Here is a 20,462-nt window from a genome sequence, read left to right on the forward strand (position 1 = left end):
AATAACCCAGGATCAAATGGAAGGACAAGCGCACCCCCCAGAAACACCTGCAGAAGGACTCCAGCCACGACACCCCCAAGGCAACTGAACATTCCAAACCAACCATCACACACCGATCCCTCTGTTTCCACCCCCCGCACCACAGTTACAGTATTAGAACAGAAGTTGAAGGTTTGGTACACAAATGCAGATGGATTAACGAATAAACATGAGGAATGGCAAGAAAGAATCAATGAGAAGTCCCCAGACATCATAGCAGTTACAGAAACAAAACTCATGGAGACAATAACAGATGCAATCTTCCCACCAGGATACCAGATCATGAGGAAAGATAGAAGGGGTAGGGGGGGAGGTGGGGTTGCTCTGCTCGTAAAAAACAGATGGAAATTCGAGAAAATGGAAGGAATAGATGAGACAGGAGAAAGAGACTACATAGCAGGTACACTTCAGTCTGGGGAACACAAAGTGGTCATTGCAGTGATGTATAATCCACCACAGAACTGCAGGAGGCCAAGAGAGGAATATGAAGAGAGCAACAGAGCAATGGTGGACACACTTGCTGAGGTGGCAAGAAGAGCTCACTCCAGCAGAGCAAAGTTGCTGGTTATGGGGGATTTCAACCACAGGGAGATTGACTGGGAAAACCTGGAGCCACATGGGGGTCCCGAAACATGGAGAGCCAGGATGTTGGACGTGGTGCTGGAAAACCTCATGCACCAACATGTTAAGGACACTACCAGAGTGAGAGGGGAGGATGAACCAGCAAGATTGGACCTTGTGTTCACCCTGGGCAGCTCAGACATTGAGGACATCAAGTATGAGAGTCCCCTAGGAGCTAGCGACCACGTGGTTCTGTGCTTTGAATACATAGTAGAGCTGCAAGTGGAGAGAATAACAGGAGTAGAATGGGAAAAGCCTGACTATAAAAGAGGGGACTACATAGGGTTGAAGAACTTCCTGCGGGAGGTCCAGTGGGACAGAGAACTGGCAGGAAAGCCAGTAAATGAAATGATGGAATATGTAGCAACAAAATGCAAGGAGGCAGTGGAAAGGTTCATTCCCAAGGGCAACAGTAACAACGGGAAGACCAGAACAAGCCCCTGGTTTACCCGACGGTGTAAGGAGGCAAAAACAAAGTGCAATAGAGAATGGAAAAAGTACAGAAGGCAGAGAACACACGAAAATAGGGAGATCAGTCGCAGAGCCAGGAACGAGTACGCACAGGTAAGGAGGGAGGCCCAGCGACAGTATGAAAATGACATAGCATCGAGAATCAAGACTGACCCGAAACTGTTGTATAGCCACATCAGGAGGAAGACAACAGTCAAAGACCAGGTGATCAGATTAAGGACAGAAGGTGGAGAACTCACAAGAAATGATCAGGAGGTATGTGAGGAGCTGAACAGGAGATTTAAGGAAGTTTTTACAGTAGAGACAGGAAGGGCTGTGGGAAGACAGCACAGAAGGGAACATCAAGAGGGAATATACCAACAAGTGTTGGATGACATACGAACAACTGAGGAGGAGGTGAAGAAGCTCTTAAGTGACCTTGACACCTCAAAGGCGATGGGACCGGACAACATCTCCCCATGGGTCCTTAGAGAAGGAGCAGAGATGCTGTGTGTGCCTCTAACCACAATCTTCAACACATCCCTTGAAACTGGGCAACTACCTGAGAAATGGAAGACAGCTAATGTAGTCCCCATATTTAAGAAAGGAAACAGAAACGAGGCACTAAACTACAGACCTGTGTCACTGACATGTATTGTGTGCAAAGTCATGGAGAAGATTATCAGGAGGAGAGTGGTCGAACACTTGGAAAGGAACAAGATTATAAATGAAAACCAGCATGGGTTCATGGAAGGCAAATCTTGTATCACAAACGTCCTGGAGTTTTATGACAAGGTAACAGAAGTAAGACACGAGAGAGAGGGTTGGGTAGATTGCGTTTTCCTAGACTGCAGGAAGGCCTTTGACACAGTTCCCCACAAGAGATTAGTGCAGAAGCTGGAGGATCAGGCACACGTAAAAGGAAGGGCACTGCAATGGATAAGGGAATACCTGACAGGGAGGCAGCAACGAGTCATGGTACGTGAAGAGGTATCACAGTGGGCGCCTGTTACGAGCGGGGTCCCACAGGGGTCAGTTCTAGGACCAGTGCTATTTTTGATATATGTGAACGACATGATGGAAGGAATAGACTCTGAAGTGTCCCTGTTCGCAGATGACGTGAAGTTGATGAGAAGAATTAAATCGGACGAGGATGAGGCAGGACTGCAAAGAGACCTGGAGAGGCTGGACATGTGGTCCAGTAACTGGCTCCTCGAATTCAATCCTGCCAAATGCAAAGTCATGAAGATTGGGGAGGGGCAAAGAAGACCGCAGACAGAATATAGGCTAGGTGGACAAAGACTACAGACCTCACTCAGGGAGAAAGACCTTGGGGTGACCATAACACCGAGCACATCACCGGAGGCACACATCAACCAAATAACCGCTGCAGCATACGGGCGCCTGGCAAACCTGAGAATAGCGTTCCGATACCTTAATAAGGAATCGTTCAAGACACTGTACACTGTGTATGTTAGACCCATACTGGAGTATGCAGCACCAGTCTGGAACCCACACCTGGTCAAGCACGTCAAGAAGTTAGAGAAAGTACAAAGGTTTGCAACAAGGCTAGTCCCAGAGCTCAAGGGAATGTCGTACGAGGAAAGGTTAAGGGAAATCGGACTGACGACACTGGAGGACAGAAGGGTCAGGGGAGACATGATAACGACATACAAGATACTGCGGGGAATAGACAAGGTGGACAGAGATAGGATGTTCCAGAGAGGGGACACAGGGACAAGGGGTCACAACTGGAAGCTGAAGACTCAGACGAGTCACAGGGACGTTAGGAAGTATTTCTTCAGTCATAGAGTTGTCAGCAAGTGGAATAGCCTAGCAAGTGAAGTAGTGGAGGCAGGAACCATACATAGTTTTAAGAAGAGGTATGACAAAGCTCAGGAAGCAGAGAGAGAGAGGATCCAGTAGCGATCAGTGAAGAGGCGGGGCCAGGAGCTGAGTCTCGACCCCTGCAACCACAATTAGGTGAGTACAATTAGGTGAGTACACACACACACACACACACACACACACACAGGAGGAGGGGCCAGGAGCTATGAATCGACCCCTGCAACCACAAATAGGTGAGTACACACACACACAATGAAAACCCGTAACTCAAGGAGGCGCGTCAGTTGTACAGGAGACCATTGATTAAAACTTGCTGCTTTCGTTAAGCTTCCTGCTTTCGTTAAGCTTGCTTCTTTCGTTAAACCTTCTGCTCTCGTTGAGCTAAGAGTGATGCTGGTTCTACCAATTATCTCTTCTTGTTTTGTGTTCTGTTCTTTCAACGTAGCGTCGCCAGAAGTGACACACATGACACAATTTCAGTGAACATTTCATAAGTAAATAACATGGGACCCAGCGCTGATCCTTGTTTGACTTCACGACTTATAATCAGTTATACTCTCTGTCAATTACATTCTTCTGCCCTGATGTTTCCATAGAAGATTTCATTTTTTCTGTTTTGATTTAGCTTAAACTGTGTATAAGTGCCTAGTACGGGCCAGTAGGCCTGCTACAGTGTTCCCCTTTTTTCGTGTTCTTATTTACATGCTGTCGTTATCACCATACTTGTTCTTCAGTTAGATGTGCTAATACTTTCATTGTTGCCACAATTTATCAGATTTGCAGAGTAATCTTTAATGTAGCAACGTAAGCAATAGCTTCCAGGAATATGCAGCTCGCGCATCCCTATTTCCTATTTAGCATGCATCTCTAAGTCTGTTTCTAATGTAAAGTCGTTTACAAGAGGAATGCTTTAGCAATCAACAAATTGGCACCTATACGCCAGCATTACCAACTATCTTCTAGATACAATTCACCGGTGATGAGAGTTTGAAGCCGATTAGAAAAGGCATTCTTAAGTCATCGCAATAACATCAAAACCAGAAATTATCTACATAAAATTTGCCAGAGGGGACGATCACATGCTGATAAGTACATGAAGCTTTCCCATGGTTATTGTACACCAGAGTTAAAAATTTGAAATCGATTGGATGAGGCGTTCTCGAATTATAAATGATAAACGTGAAAGGAAAAGAAATCTGCCAACCACTGAAAGGCAGCCATTCAGGCATGCCTAAGTTTGTTTTCCATTTTTTACAGATATCCAACATCATGTATCATGAAATCAGCATTTTAACACAGTTCATTTCACAACATTAACACGCACAACTCACAATAATACAATTAAAAATTGACGTAGTGACACTGAGAGTGAACAAATGCACAGTTATTACGAACACAGGTAAAAATAAAAAGGCCTGTAGTACCTGGCCATCAGTTAAGTCCCCAGGTAAGAACAAACCACGAGAATAAAGGAAAAGGCAAACACCGAAGGCAGTTTCTTTGAGTACCCGTATATTCCCACCACTCATATTCACATCATGTACAGCGCCACAGAGCAGCAATATAGGCAGATACAATACAAATCAGAGTAATAATGAGAGAGCAAATTGAATTCGCTCACAGTTATTGGCTTATAACTCATATTATACTGGAGAGACTAGGATGTGCACTCAGCCTGCAAGTGAGAAACTGACTCCAGGCAGTCGTGTAAGTTTAACAATAATTAGGCTGGAGATAACTTTTCACCTGACTGGATGACGTATAATCTTACCAGTTGATTATAACGTGGTGGTGGTCGGGGGAGGGGAGGAGCTGGCAACTACACCGCCATAACTGCCAGCTTGGCTGTTAGAGGTAATGCAAGAAGTGGTTGTGTGATGAAAGACGAAAAAATTGTAACACACACGGCGCACACCATAACGAAACACATTTTTCTGACAATTTTTTTTTTATAATTACATATTTGTGTTACTCTTGTTGGGAATGATCGTCCCTGCTCCTCGCTCCCCAATCCTTCATCCTTAGTGATCTTTGATGAAGTAACTGAAACCTAATTACCTAATCTCTTCTCTCTGCCAGACTTATAAGTCTAGAAGAGACTTGAAGATAACTGAAGATAAGTGCCAATGCCAGAGGTGAGCTGAAGATAATTATCCTCAACTCACCTCTGGCACAGAGTCTTGCCTGCCATGAAGGCCAGTCAGAGCCATGAAAGCCAGTCAGTGCCCTGGAGGCCAGTCAGTGCCATGAAGGCCAGTCAGTGCCATGAAGGCCAGTCAGTGCCATGAAAGCCAGTCAGTGCCCTGGAGGCCAGTCAGTGCCATGAAGGCCAGTCAGTGCCATGAAGACCAGTCAGTGCCCTGGTTCAAGGGAGCTGATACCGGCGAGGGGCTCTTGATCTTTCGTTCATTGGACCGAACCTGATTGCCTCCCTTTCCTCCACGTGCTAAGTGAACATCCCCAACAGGGTTTAGCGTTCCCCGTTCAATGCAATGGTAATCCATCATTTTCTCTTATATTCCATTAATTTTCATTTCTTTACATTTCGACAAAAGTTTCACCACTGTCGTCCACTTCCTCTTCGGTCTTATTATCTCCGTCTTGCACTGTCTGCTCCTCCCATCCGTCTCCTTTCATACAGAATCCTTTCAAATTTCCTGAAATTCTCTCAAATATGGTACAGTCTCGCCTACAGATTATCCAATACAAACTCCATCTCCCTTTCAGCTTTACTAACCTTGTATGTTATCAATTCCAGCAGCCTTCTCTCAACCACAATGTATTTGTGTGTATGTGTGTGTGTGTGTGTGTGTGTGTGTGTGTGTGTGTGTGTGTGTGTGTGTGTGTGTGTGTGTGTGTACAGAGCTGCGTATACCCGCTGGCTTGTGGACTAGTGCCAAGAGAGCGTTAATACTGGAGAATATTTTACAAATGCTTCTCTCTCAGAAGCTTTCCAGTGGGATGTATTGTTTACACAGTCTGTCGAGTTTACCTTTCATCTGAGCCCCAGCAGCGTAACGTCTGTAGCCTCACAATCCACATATTGCAGATAAAGACGATACTTCGGTCTGTTCTGGACCCTTATCAGTCCCAAAATGACTTCATTGTGGTCCATTATGGAGAGAAACAATTTGTTTTGTTTCGTTGTGGTTTAATATTTTTATATTTTATTTAAAACTTTATATACATAACACAAACGTAGGTATGTCGAACATACCTAAATCATGTTGCTGACCAATAGCAAAACTCCGCAACTCCTCCAACAGGTACATGAAACACGGATACAGTAACACTAAATGAAATCCTAACGAATTTACTCAACACAAAATATACTCAGGTCTAAACTTTTTCCCACAACTTGTTAATTGTGTTTTTTTCTTCCACATTACTCTGATTTTTACTCTTTTTAACGTTAATAGTTTATATTATACCTCTCGTTTTTCTCCCTTGATTAAGACGCGCCAGTTTGCTCGCCCGGGCAAGTGACCACGTACGCTGTAGGACGCTACGAGGATGCCGAGGTGACATGCTCGGTGGACGCTAACCCCGTGCAAGAGTCCTTCCAGTGGACGTTCAATAACACTGCGGACACCATCGATGTGCCACAGGGACGCTTCACTTCTCTCAGCAGCCACAGTGTCATCACATACACCCCAATGACGGCCCTCGACTATGGTACTCTGCTGTGCTGGGCAGCCAACGAGATCGGTGCCCAGAAGGAACCCTGCGTCTTCCACATCGAACCCGCAGGTGAGGTTCACGTGATTGTTATATCTGTATTAAGCGTGTAGTGACTGACCAAGGCTCGAGTCGAGGGAGAATAAAAATGGCGGAATACCGTGACTGGAACAACAAACAAATAACCCGCACATACGAGAAACAAACTTATGACGACGTTTCGGTCCGACTTGGACCATTTTGCTACTGCTACTACCACCTCCACTACGTCTGTCACTACTTCTACCTTTATTCTACTACCCCCTTCGTTCTCCCGTGCTCGCTCCCCTCTCGTATACATACCGGCTCCCTTCCCTTCGTGCTTCTGTACGACTAGTTAATATGCCAAGTCGGACCGAAACGTCATCCTAATAGGCCAAGTCGGACCGAAACGTAATCATAAGTTTTCCTTGCCTATGTGCAGATTATTTGTGTATATAATGTAGGTGCATCAACAGCGACGCAGCATCACGTACAAGACTGTGTATTATGCCAGGCAGAGCAGATCATTCAAGAGAAAGTTAATACTCAAAGTTTGTCAACCATTATACCTTTGATGAGTTTCGAGAGTCTTTCTACTCCCAGAGGCCGGCCATGGGCCAGGCTTGTCTGGTGCTTGCCTTGTCAACCAGGCTGTTGCTGCTGGAGGCCCCCTGACCCACATATCCATCACAGCCTCGTTGATCTGGCATAAGTATTAGAAATGGAGAGGAACAGAGATAACAGTTCATACAAATAACAGTCACAGATCGTTTCGGTCGGCAGTTTTGGTGGGCGTTTCGCCCCCTGGATTTAGTTCCTTGTCTTAGTTTTCCACCTGGATCCCCTGACAGACGGCAGAGTGTAAGTCATGCGGGAGGAATATGTTTCCCCTCCTCACCTTGATCCAGGATTTCGCAACTAAATGCGAACATCAACAATACACACACGAACAATATTGGCAGTTGGATATACAATGTCTCACACACACACACACACACACACACACACACACACACACACACACACACACACACACACACCCACTCACGCCCGCACACACACACACACACACACACACACACACACACACACACACACACACACACACAAACACACAGTAGAGCTACAAGTGGAGGGAGAAGCAGGAAGGCCAGGACGAATGGAAATCCTGTGTCACAAACCTACTGGAGTTCTATGACATGGTGACAGCAGTAAGACAAGAGAGAGAGGGGTGGGTGGTTTGCATTTTCTTGGACTGCAAGAAGGCGTTTGACACAGTTCCACACAAGAGATTGGTGCAAAAACTGGAGGACCAAGCAGGGATAACAGGGAAGGCACTACAATGGATCAGGGAATACTTGTCAGGAAGACAGCAGCGAGTCATGGTACGTGGGGAGGTGTCAGAGTGGGCACCTGTGACCAGCGGGGTCCCGCAGGGGTCAGTCCTAGGACCAGTGCTGTTTCTGGTATTTGTGAACGACATGACGGAAGGAATAGACTCTGAGGTGTCCCTGTTTGCAGATGACGTGAAGTTGATGAGAAGAATTCACTCGATCGAAGACCAGGCAGAACTACAAAGGGATCTGGACAGGCTGCAGACCTGGTCCAGCAATTGGCTCCTGGAGTTCAATCCCACCAAGTGCAAAGTCATGAAGATTGGGGAAGGGCAAAGAAGGCCGCAGACGGAGTACAGTCTAGGGGGTCAGAGACTACAAACCTCACTCAAGGAAAAAGATCTTGGGGTGAGTATAACACCAGGCACATCTCCTGAAGCGCACATCAACCAAATAACTGCTGCAGCATATGGGCGCCTAGCAAACCTCAGAACAGCATTCCGACATCTTAATAAGGAATCATTCAGGACCCTGTACACCGTGTACGTTAGGCCCATATTGGAGTATGCGGCACCAGTTTGGAACCCACACCTAGCCAAGCACGTGAAGAAACTAGAGAAAGTGCAAAGGTTTGCAACAAGACTAGTCCCAGAGCTAAGAGGTATGTCCTACGAGGAGAGGTTAAGGGAAATCAACCTGACGACACTGGAGGACAGGAGAGATAGGGGGGACATGATAACGACATACAAAATACTGAGAGGAATTGACAAGGTGGACAAAGACAGGATGTTCCAGAGATTGGACACAGTAACAAGGGGACACAGTTGGAAGCTGAAGACACAGATGAATCACAGGGATGTTAGGAAGTATTTCTTCAGCCACAGAGTAGTCAGTAAGTGGAATAGTTTGGGAAGCGATGTAGTGGAGGCAGGATCCATACATAGCTTTAAGCAGAGGTATGATAAAGCTCACGGCTCAGGGAGAGTGACCTAGTAGCGATCAGTGAAGAGGCGGGGCCAGGAGCTCGGACTCTACCCCCGCAACCTCAACTAGGTGAGTAGAACTAGGTGAGTACACACACACACACACACAAACACACACACACACACACAAACACACACGCACGCACACACACGCACACACACACACACACACACACACACACACACACACACACACACACACACACACACACACGCACACACACACACACACACACACACACACACACACACACACACATACACACACACACTAGAAAGTGACGTAGTGGAGGCGGGAACCATACATATGTTTAAGACGAGGTTTGATAAAGCTCATGGAACAGAGAGAGGGCCTAGTAGCAATCAGTGAAGAGGCGGGGCCAGGAGCTATGACTCGATCCTTGGAACCACAAATAGGTGAGTACACACACACAAGCACACACACACTGCACTGCAATGGATCAGAGAATACCTGACAGGGAGGCAACAACGAGTCATGGTACGTGACGAGGTGTCAGAGTGGGCGCCTGTGACAAGCGGGGTTCCACAGGGGTCAGTCCTAGGACCTGTGCTGTTTTTGGTATATGTGAATGACATAACGGAAGGGATAGACTCAGAAGTGTCCTTGTTTGGAGATAATGTGAAGTTAATGAGAAGAATCAAATCGGACGAGGATCAGGCAGGACTACAAAGAGACCTGGACAGGCTACAAGCCTGGTCCAGCAACTGGCTCCTTGAGTTTAACCCTGCCAAATGCAAAGTCATGAAGATTGAGGAAGGGCAAAGAAGACCGCAGACACAATGTAGTCTAGATGGCCAAACACTGTAAACCTCACTCAAGGAAAAAGATCTGGGGGTAAGTATAACACCGAGCATATCTCCTGAGGCGCACATCAATCAGATAACTGCTGCAGCATACGGGCGTCTGGCAAACCTACGGATAGCATTCCGATACCTCAGTAAGGAATCGTTCAAGACTCTGTATACCATTTACGTCAGGCCCACACTGGAGTATGCAGCACCAGTTTGGAATCCACACCTGGTCAAGCACGTCAAGAAATTAGAGAAAGTGCAAAGGTTTGAAACAAGACTAGTCCCAGAGCTAAGGGGATTGTCCTACGAAGAAAGGTTGAGGGAAATCGGCCTGACGACACTGGGGGACAGGAGGGTCAAGGGAGACATGATAACAACATATAAAATACTGCGCGGAATAGACAAGGTGGACAAAGACGGGATGTTCCATAGATGGTACACAGAAACAAGAGGTCACAATTGGAAGTTGAAGACTCAGATGAATCAAAGGGATGTTAGGAAGTATTTCTTCAGTCATAGAGTAGTCAGGCCGTGGAATAGCCTAGAAAGTGAAGTAGTGGAGGCGGGAACCATACATAGTTTTAAGGCGAGGTATGATAAAACTCATGGAGCAGGGAGAGATAGGACCTAGTAGCAATCAGTGAAGAGGCGGGGCCAGGAGCTATGACTCGACCCCTGAAAACCACAAATAGGTGAGTACAAATAGGTGAGTACACACACACACACACACACACACACACACACAGACACACACACACACACACACACACACACACACACACACACACACACACACACACACACACACACACACACACACACACACACACATAGGAACGATCTTTCTCCTCTACTTAATTTCCAGGTAGACAGGAAAAGATAGATTTACAAAAAAAAAAAAAATAGAGAAAAAAAAAAAAAACAGCCTGTAATCCGCTGCGATAAAACACTTCATCTGTATAACCTAAAAACCGAAATCTATAAAAGCCTATCTTCTGTATAGCAAATCTACATCAAAACTACACAAAAACCCTTCTCCAGCCACAGCTTCCACTTAGTCCAGGCTACGACACTGGAAAAAACCATTGTATCAAGGTTGAGGGACTCATTACCTGATCTTCCACTCTCTCCGGTTCATAATTTTTGCATTGAAGTTGAAAAAGCCACTGGATGGGGAACCGTCTTCAAAATAATGATTCCTTGGTGTTGCATATGTCTTATCCACTACACAAATGGATGCTCCTTTCAACCCTGGAACACAATTTCACGTTTTAGTTTTAAATTCCCATAAAGACAAAGTGTACCAGCTTGGATATTCTTCCCACCGGGTCTTTTTTCCCTCAGTCTAACGTATTCTTGGAGTCTCTTTTAAAATTCTGTTACGGATCATTGCATATAAAACCTGTAATAACACTTTCTTGGAAATGAGAATAGGAAGAGGTGCGTTTTATCACTGACGTGAGGGCCAGCTGTATCGTAGCTCTTGTTCCTGTTGTTGCAGCTCCTGCTGCTGGCGTTGTTGCGCTGCTGCTGTTATTGCGGATGTTGCTGCTGGCATTGTTGTTGTTGCAGCTTCTGCTGCTGCTGCTGCTGTTGTTGCGGCTGTTGCTGCTGGTGGTGGTACTGTTGGTACCGCTTCTGTTGTGTTGCTGGTGCTGGTAGTGATGCTGCTCTTGTTGTGTAGATGATGCTGGCGATGCTACTGCTGCTGCTGTTGTGCTGCTGCTGTTGGCGGTGGTGCAGTTGCTGGTGCCTCTTCTGATGGTGGTAGTGTTCCTGCTACTGTTGCAATTGTTGTTGTATTGTCTCTTGTTGCAACTAGTGATGCTAGTATCAAAGTGTGTCTATGAGAGTTTATATAACTAACTCTTCCCTCTATACTTAGAAAACTAGGCAGTTATAATCCGAGCACACCCCGAGTAACTTGTAAGATTATATTCAGGGGAAAGCGGTAAACCCGTGGTGGAGGTTTGATCCTCCGTGCGGTAAATTGTGTCACGCTATCTAACCTTGCAGGTCACTGCCGTGAAAAGCGGCTTAGTTTATTAAGGTAAGTTGAGGTAAGGACTTTGTCACGGTACCGTGACTACAACACACAGTCATCATTACTAAAATAATATCTAGAAGTATTAATATTATTATTAATATTAATATTATTATTATTATTATTATTATTATTATTATTATTATTATTATTATTATTATTATTATTATTATTATTATTATATATTATATATTATTATTATTATTATTATTATTATTATTATTATTATTATTATTATTATTATTGTTATTATTATTATATATTATTATTATTATTAATATTATTATTATTATTATTACTATTATTATTATTATTATTATTATTATTATTATTATTATTATTATTATTATTATTATTATCATATATTATATATTATTATTATTATTACTATTATTATTATTATTATTATATATTATTATTATTATTATTAATATTATTATTATTATTATTATTATTATTATTATTATTATTTATTATATATTATTTATTATTATTATTATTATTATTATTATTATTATTATTATTATTATTATTATTATTATTTATATTATTATTATTATTATTATTATTATTATTATTATATATTATATATTATTATTATTATTATTATTATTATTATTATTATTATTATTATTATTATTATTATTATTATTATTTAAATTATACTGGCATTACTATTTACATTATATTATTATAATTGTATTATTATTATTATCATTATTTAAATTATATTATCATTATTATTTACATTATTATTATTATCATTATTTAAATTATATTATCATTATTATTATTATTATTATTATTATTATTATTATTATTATTATTATTGCGATTTTTATATTTTTCTCATGTGAAATGACATAAAAATGTAAATCACTCAGCACAAACAGTGATGGAGGCTCGATTCTCCGTCCTGTCAAGTTGGAAGCACTCAGGTTTAACTCTTCTCCAGCTGTCAGTTCCGTGGTCTCCCGCAGGTAAGCCTGAGGCGCCAGGTGAGTGTCGCGTGGGAGACGGTACTCAGACCTCCGTGAGGGTGAGGTGTGAGGCTGGCTCCAGCGGAGGTCTACCTCAACACTTCCACCTCCAGGCCAGCCTCTACCAAGGCCACCACCTCCTCAACCTCACTGCTGTGGCCAGCCCTGATTTCTACGTGAGTTATCTTTAGTGTTAGAGAGAGAGAGAGAGAGAGAGAGAGAGAGAGAGAGAGAGAGAGAGAGAGAGAGAGAGAGAGAGATTAAGACTGTTAGTTTGTTAAGCTCCTATGAAATGCAGTATTTACGCAGTGTATGTATATATATACAGACAAAATATACAAACATCTCTTTGTATATGCATCGTGAGGATTGTCTTATTCTTGGGTAAGATCTTTCATATGCTATCTCTCACACACTTTCTCACCCTCACACACACTTTCTCACTGTCTCTCACACACTTTCTCACTATCTCTCACACACTTTCTCACCCTCATACACACTTTCTCACTGTCTCTCACACACTTTCTCACTATCTCTCACACACTTTCTCACCCTCACACACACACTTTCTCACTGTCTCTCACACACTTTCTCACTATCTCTCACACACTTTCTCACCCCTCACACACACTTTCTCACTGTCTCTCACACACTTTCTCACTATCTCTCACACACTTTCTCACCCTCACACACACTTTCTCACTGTCTCTCACACACTTTCTCACTATCTCTCACACACTTTCTCACCCTCACACACACTTTCTCACTGTCTCTCACACACTTTCTCACTATCTCTCACACACTTTCTCACCCTCACACACACTTTCTCACTGTCTCTCACACACTTTCTCACTATCTCTCACACACTTTCTCACCCTCACACACACTTTCTCACTGTCTCTCACACACTTTCTCACTATCTCTCACACACTTTCTCACCCTCACGCACACTTTCTCACTGTCTCTCACGCACTTTCTCACTATCTCTCACACACTTTCTCACCCTCACACACACTTTCTCACTGTCTCTCACGCACTTTCTCACTATCTCTCACACACTTTCTCACCCTCACACACTTTCTCACTGTCTCTCACACACTTTCTCACTATCTCTCACACACTTTCTCACCCTCACACACACTTTCTCACTGTCTCTCACGCACTTTCTCACTATCTCTCACACACTTTCTCACCCTCACACACTTTCTCACTGTCTCTCACGCACTTTCTCACTATCTCTCACACACTTTCTCACCCTCACACACACTTTCTCACTGTCTCTCACGCACTTTCTCACTATCTCTCACACACTTTCTCACCCTCACACACACTTTCTCACTGTCTCTCACGCACTTTCTCACTATCTCTCACACACTTTCTCACCCTCACACACACTTTCTCACTGTCTCTCACGCACTTTCTCACTATCTCTCACACACTTTCTCACCCTCACACACACTTTCTCACTGTCTCTCACACACTTTCTCACTATCTCTCACACACTTTCTCACCCTCACACACACTTTCTCACTGTCTCTCACACACTTTCTCACTATCTCTCACACACTTTCTCACCCTCACACACACTTTCTCACTGTCTCTCACACACTTTCTCACTATCTCTCACACACTTTCTCACCCTCACACACACTTTCTCACTGTCTCTCACACACTTTCTCACTATCTCTCACACACTTTCTCACCCTCACACACACTTTCTCACTGTCTCTCACACACTTTCTCACTATCTCTCACACACTTTCTCACCCTCACACACACTTTCTCACTGTCTCTCACACACTTTCTCACTATCTCTCACACACTTTCTCACCCTCACACACACTTTCTCACTGTCTCTCACACACTTTCTCACTATCTCTCACACACTTTCTCACCCTCACACACACTTTCTCACTGTCTCTCACACACTTTCTCACTATCTCTCACACACTTTCTCACCCTCACACACACTTTCTCACTGTCTCTCACACACTTTCTCACTATCTCTCACACACTTTCTCACCCTCACACACACTTTCTCACTGTCTCTCACACACTTTCTCACTATCTCTCACACACTTTCTCACCCTCACACACACTTTCTCACTTTCTCACCCTCACACACACTTTCTCACTGTCTCTCACACACTTTCTCACTATCTCTCACACACTTTCTCACCCTCACACACACTTTCTCACTGTCTCTCACACACTTTCTCACTATCTCTCACACACTTTCTCACCCTCACACACACTTTCTCACTGTCTCTCACACACTTTCTCACTATCTCTCACACACTTTCTCACCCTCACACACACTTTCTCACTGTCTCTCACACACTTTCTCACTATCTCTCACACACTTTCTCACCCTCACACACACTTTCTCACTGTCTCTCACACACTTTCTCACTATCTCTCACACACTTTCTCACCCTCACACACACTTTCTCACTGTCTCTCACACACTTTCTCACTATTTCTCACACACTTTCTCACCCTCACACACACTTTCTCACTGTCTCTCACACACTTTCTCACTATCTCTCACACACTTTCTCACCCTCACACACACTTTCTCACTGTCTCTCACACACTTTCTCACTATCTCTCACACACTTTCTCACCCTCACACACACTTTCTCACTGTCTCTCACACACTTTCTCACTATCTCTCACACACTTTCTCACCCTCACACACACTTTCTCACTGTCTCTCACACACTTTCTCACTATCTCTCACACACTTTCTCACCCTCACACACACTTTCTCACTGTCTCTCACACACTTTCTCACTATCTCTCACACACTTTCTCACCCTCACACACACTTTCTCACTGTCTCTCACACACTTTCTCACTATCTCTCACACACTTTCTCACCCTCACACACACTTTCTCACTGTCTCTCACACACTTTCTCACTATCTCTCACACACTTTCTCACCCTCACACACACTTTCTCACTGTCTCTCACACACTTTCTCACTATCTCTCACACACTTTCTCACCCTCACACACACTTTCTCACTGTCTCTCACACACTTTCTCACTATCTCTCACACACTTTCTCACCCTCACACACACTTTCTCACTGTCTCTCACACACTTTCTCACTATCTCTCACACACTTTCTCACCCTCACACACACTTTCTCACTGTCTCTCACACACTTTCTCACTATCTCTCACACACTTTCTCACCCTCACACACACTTTCTCACTGTCTCTCACACACTTTCTCACTATCTCTCACACACTTTCTCACCCTCACACACACTTTCTCACTGTCTCTCACACACTTTCTCACTATCTCTCACACACTTTCTCACCCTCACACACACTTTCTCACTGTCTCTCACACACTTTCTCACTATCTCTCACACACTTTCTCACCCTCACACATACTTTCTCACTGTCTCTCACACACTTTCTCACTATCTCTCACACACTTTCTCACCCTCACACACACTTTCTCACTGTCTCTCACACACTTTCTCACTATCTCTCACACACTTTCTCACCCTCACACACACTTTCTCACTGTCTCTCACACACTTTCTCACTATCTCTCACACACTTTCTCACCCTCACACACACTTTCTCACTGTCTCTCACACACTTTCTCACTATCTCTCACACACTTTCTCACCCTCACACACACTTTCTCACTGTCTCTCACACACTTTCTCACTATCTCTCACACACTTTCTCACCCTCACACACTTTCTCACTGTCTCTCACACACTTTCTCACTATCTCTCACACACTTTCTCACCCTCACACACACACTTTCTCACTGTCTCTCACACACTTTCTCACTATCTCTCACACACTTTCTCATTTTCCCGCATACACTTTCTCATTGTCTCGCGCACACTCTCTCACTTCCCCTCCCCACACACACTTTCTCACTGTCTCTCAAACACATTCTCACTGTCTCACACACATTATCAATGTCGCACACACACTTCCTCACTGTCTCACAGTTATACTTTGGCTGTTTCACTTTCTCTTTTATCCATTTCTCTTTAATTACGGGTACTTTCTCACTTATTACATTTACTTTCTCAGTAACTACGTATGCATTCTCTTATTTCTTGTGCATCTCTCTTTCGTATAATTTCCGTCTGTGTTCTTAAAGGAGAACATCTTGAAGATGAACAATGGGTCGGTCAACATGAACAATTATTGACTTGTTATTGCGTGATCACTTCCGCCTCCAGTATAGTGTGTTCAACTTGAATTGTGTTCTCAAGTCAACAGTAATATCTGGGAGGAGAAGACAATGTTGTCTTCATTTGTGTTTTCAAGACTACAGTAATATCTGGGAGAAGACAATGCTGTCTTGTGGTCTCAGGACTACAGTAATATTTGGGACGAGAAGGCAATACTGACTTCAGTTGTGGTCTCAAGACTACGGTTATCTCTGGGAGTAGAAGACAGCGTTGTCTTCCTTAGTCACCCCTGGTAGGATGACACGAGGCTTCCAGGAGTCACCAGAGTCACCAACGGGTTACTTTAGTCACCCCTGGGAAGGTGAAACGTGAGTAAAATACAATAACACCGTCAAAATAACCAGCGATAGTTAAAAAAAAATAGAATGTTATTACAATAACCATGGTGAAGGTGGAACGATCTTAGTGGTTGGAAAAGTGATAAAATATGATCCACAGTCAGTAGTACGTTGAGAAGCTGGAAATAAATGGTATAAAATACCGACACAATGGAAATATAAACACAAATGCAGTTTAATGTGATCCTTTATTGACTACGTTTCGCCCAAACAGTGGGCTTTTTCAAGTCACAAACAGAACTAGAACAGAACTAGTTCTGTTTGTGACTTGAAAAAGCCCACTGTGTGGGCGAAACGTAGTCAATAAAGGATCACATTATACTGCATTTGTGTTTATATTTCCACGTTGAGAAGCTACAGAGAGGGAGGCAGTAGCACCTGCGAAGAGGTGGTTATGGGTGAGATGTGTGCGTTCGATCCTCATTCGATAGAGATTTGTCTCAGAGTGACGATTCCACGTCTTGCTGGACACGGTATAACCTGTTGCTGGTCTGTAGAGCCCACCAGGGCTGCCATTTCCCAAGGATCGTATGTGGTCCACTTGAAGGCTGAAGTCTGTTAAAGAGTGAAATCCTTGCAGCAGCGCCAAAATGGGCATGTGGCCGTTCATTTCCTTGGGTTATGTTGGTGTTTTAAAAGGGACTTCTAGAGGACAAGACCGTCACCACCAACGCACAAGAAGACATGATAGTGACCAGCACACAAGGGGACAACACAGTCACCACGAGCACACAAGGGGACAACACAGTCACCATCACACAAGTGGAAAACACAGTCACCAATGCACAGGGAGATAACACAGTCATCACCACACAAGGGAAAAACCCAGCCACCAACAACGCAGAGGGAACAACACAGTCACCAACAACGCACGAGGGAACAACAGTCACCAACAACGCACGAGGGAACAACAGTCACCAACAACGCAGAGGGAACAACACAGTCACCAACAACGCACGAGGGAACAACACAGTCACCAACAACGCACGAGGGAACAACAGTCACCAACAACGCACGAGGGAACAACAGTCACCAACAACGCACGAGGGAACAACACAGTCACCAACAACGCACGAGGGAACAACACAGTCACCAACAACGCACGAGGGAACAACACAGTCACCAACAACGCACGAGGGAACAACAGTCACCAACAACGCACGAGGGAACAACAGTCACCAACAACGCACGAGGGAACAACAGTCACCAACAACGCACGAGGGAACAACACAGTCACCAACAACGCACGAGGGAACAACACAGTCACCAACAACGCACGAGGGAACAACACAGTCACCAACAACGCACGAGGGAACAACAGTCACCAACAACGCACGAGGGAACAACAGTCACCAACAACGCACGAGGGAACAACACAGTCACCAACAACGCACGAGGGAACAACACAGTCACCAACAACGCACGAGGGAACAACACAGTCACCAACAACGCACGAGGGAACAACACAGTCACCAACAACGCACGAGGGAACAACACAGTCACCAACAACGCATAACGCACTCTTCTGGAAACGCGAAAATGTATGAAGGGAAATTCATTGCGGTTGTTAAATGGTCATAGAGGTAAAATTTATTATCCATTCTTTTGTCCAAATTGCAATATCCATCACGGGGGCACCAGTGCCATCTGAAGGGGCGGGGGCACCAGTGCCATCTGAAGGGGCGGGGGCACCAGTGCCATCTGAAGGGGCGGGGGCACCAGTGCCATCTGAAGGGGCGGGGGCAGCAGTGCCATCTGAAGGGGCGGGGGCAGCAGTGCCATCTGAAGGGGCGGGGGTTAGCAGTGCCATCTGAAGGGACGGGGGTTAGTAGTGCCATCTGAAGGGACGGGGGTTAGCAGTGCCATCTGAAGGGGCGGGGGCACCAGTGCCATCTGAAAAGGCGGGGGATAGCAGTGCCATCTGAAGGGGCGGGGGATAGCAGTGCCATCTGAAGGGGCGGGGGATAGCAGTGCCATCTGAAGGGGCGGGGGATAGCAGTGCCATCTGAAGGGGCGGGGGATAGCAGTGCCATCTGAAGGGGCGGGGGATAGCAGTGTCATCTGAAGGGACGGGGGCAGCAGTGTTATCTGAAGGGACGGGGGCACCAGTGCCATCTGAAGGGACGGGGGCACCAGTGGCATCTGAAGGGACGGGGCACCAGTGCCATCTGAAGGGACGAGGGCACCAGTGCCAGCTGAAGGGGCGGCGGATAGCAGTGCCATCTGAAGGGGCGGGGGATAGCAGTGCCATCTGAAGGGGCGGGGGATAGCAGTGCCATCTGAAGGGGCGGGGGATAGCAGTGCCATCTGAAGGGGCGGGGGATAGCAGTGCCATCTGAAGGGGCGGGGGATAGCAGTGCCATCTGAAGGGGCGGGGGATAGCAGTGCCATCTGAAGGGGCGGGGGATAGCAGTGCCATCTGAAGGGGCGGGGGATAGCAGTGTCATCTGAAGGGGCGGGGCATAGCAATGCCATCTGAAGGGGCGGGGGATAGCAGTGTCATCTGAAGGGACGGGGGCAGCAGTGTTATCTGAAGGGACGGGGGCACCAGTGCCATCTGAAGGGACGGGGGCACCAGTGGCATCTGAAGGGACGGGGCACCAGTGCCATCTGAAGGGACGAGGGCACCAGTGCCATCTGAAGGGGCGGAGGATAGCAGTGCCATCTGAAGGGGCGGGGGATAGCAGTGCCATCTGAAGGGGCGGGGGATAGCAGTGCCATCTGAAGGGGCGGGGGATAGCAGTGCCATCTGAAGGGGCGGGGGATAGCAGTGCCATCTGAAAGGGCGGGGGATAGCAGTGCCATCTGAAGGGGCGGGGGATAGCAGTGCCATCTGAAGGGGCGGGGGATAGCAGTGCCATCTGAAGGGGCGGGGGATAGCAGTGCCATCTGAAGGGGCGGGGGATAGCAGTGCCATCTGAAGGGGCGGGGGATAGCAGTGCCATCTGAAGGGGCGGGGGATAGCAGTGTCATCTGAAGGGGCGGGGGATAGCAGTGCCATCTGAAGGGGCGGGGGATAGCAGTGCCATCTGAAGGGGCGGGGGATTGCAGTGCCAACTGAAGGGGCGGGGGATAG

General features: G+C 45.6%; 1 protein-coding gene across 1 annotated transcript in view; it reads left to right on the plus strand.

Annotated features, from left to right (window-relative positions):
- Positions 1–20,462, plus strand: part of LOC128700794 (nephrin-like) — a 127,390-nt gene that overhangs the window by 54,905 nt on the left and 52,023 nt on the right. The window contains exons 8-9 of the mRNA XM_053794252.2: positions 6,415–6,708; positions 12,812–12,987. Of these exons, the coding sequence (XP_053650227.2) occupies positions 6,415–6,708; positions 12,812–12,987 (470 nt within the window). The remainder of the gene's footprint in view (positions 1–6,414; positions 6,709–12,811; positions 12,988–20,462) is intronic.

This window comes from Cherax quadricarinatus, chromosome 56, assembly GCF_038502225.1.
Source record: "Cherax quadricarinatus isolate ZL_2023a chromosome 56, ASM3850222v1, whole genome shotgun sequence".
Taxonomy (NCBI): domain Eukaryota; kingdom Metazoa; phylum Arthropoda; class Malacostraca; order Decapoda; family Parastacidae; genus Cherax; species Cherax quadricarinatus.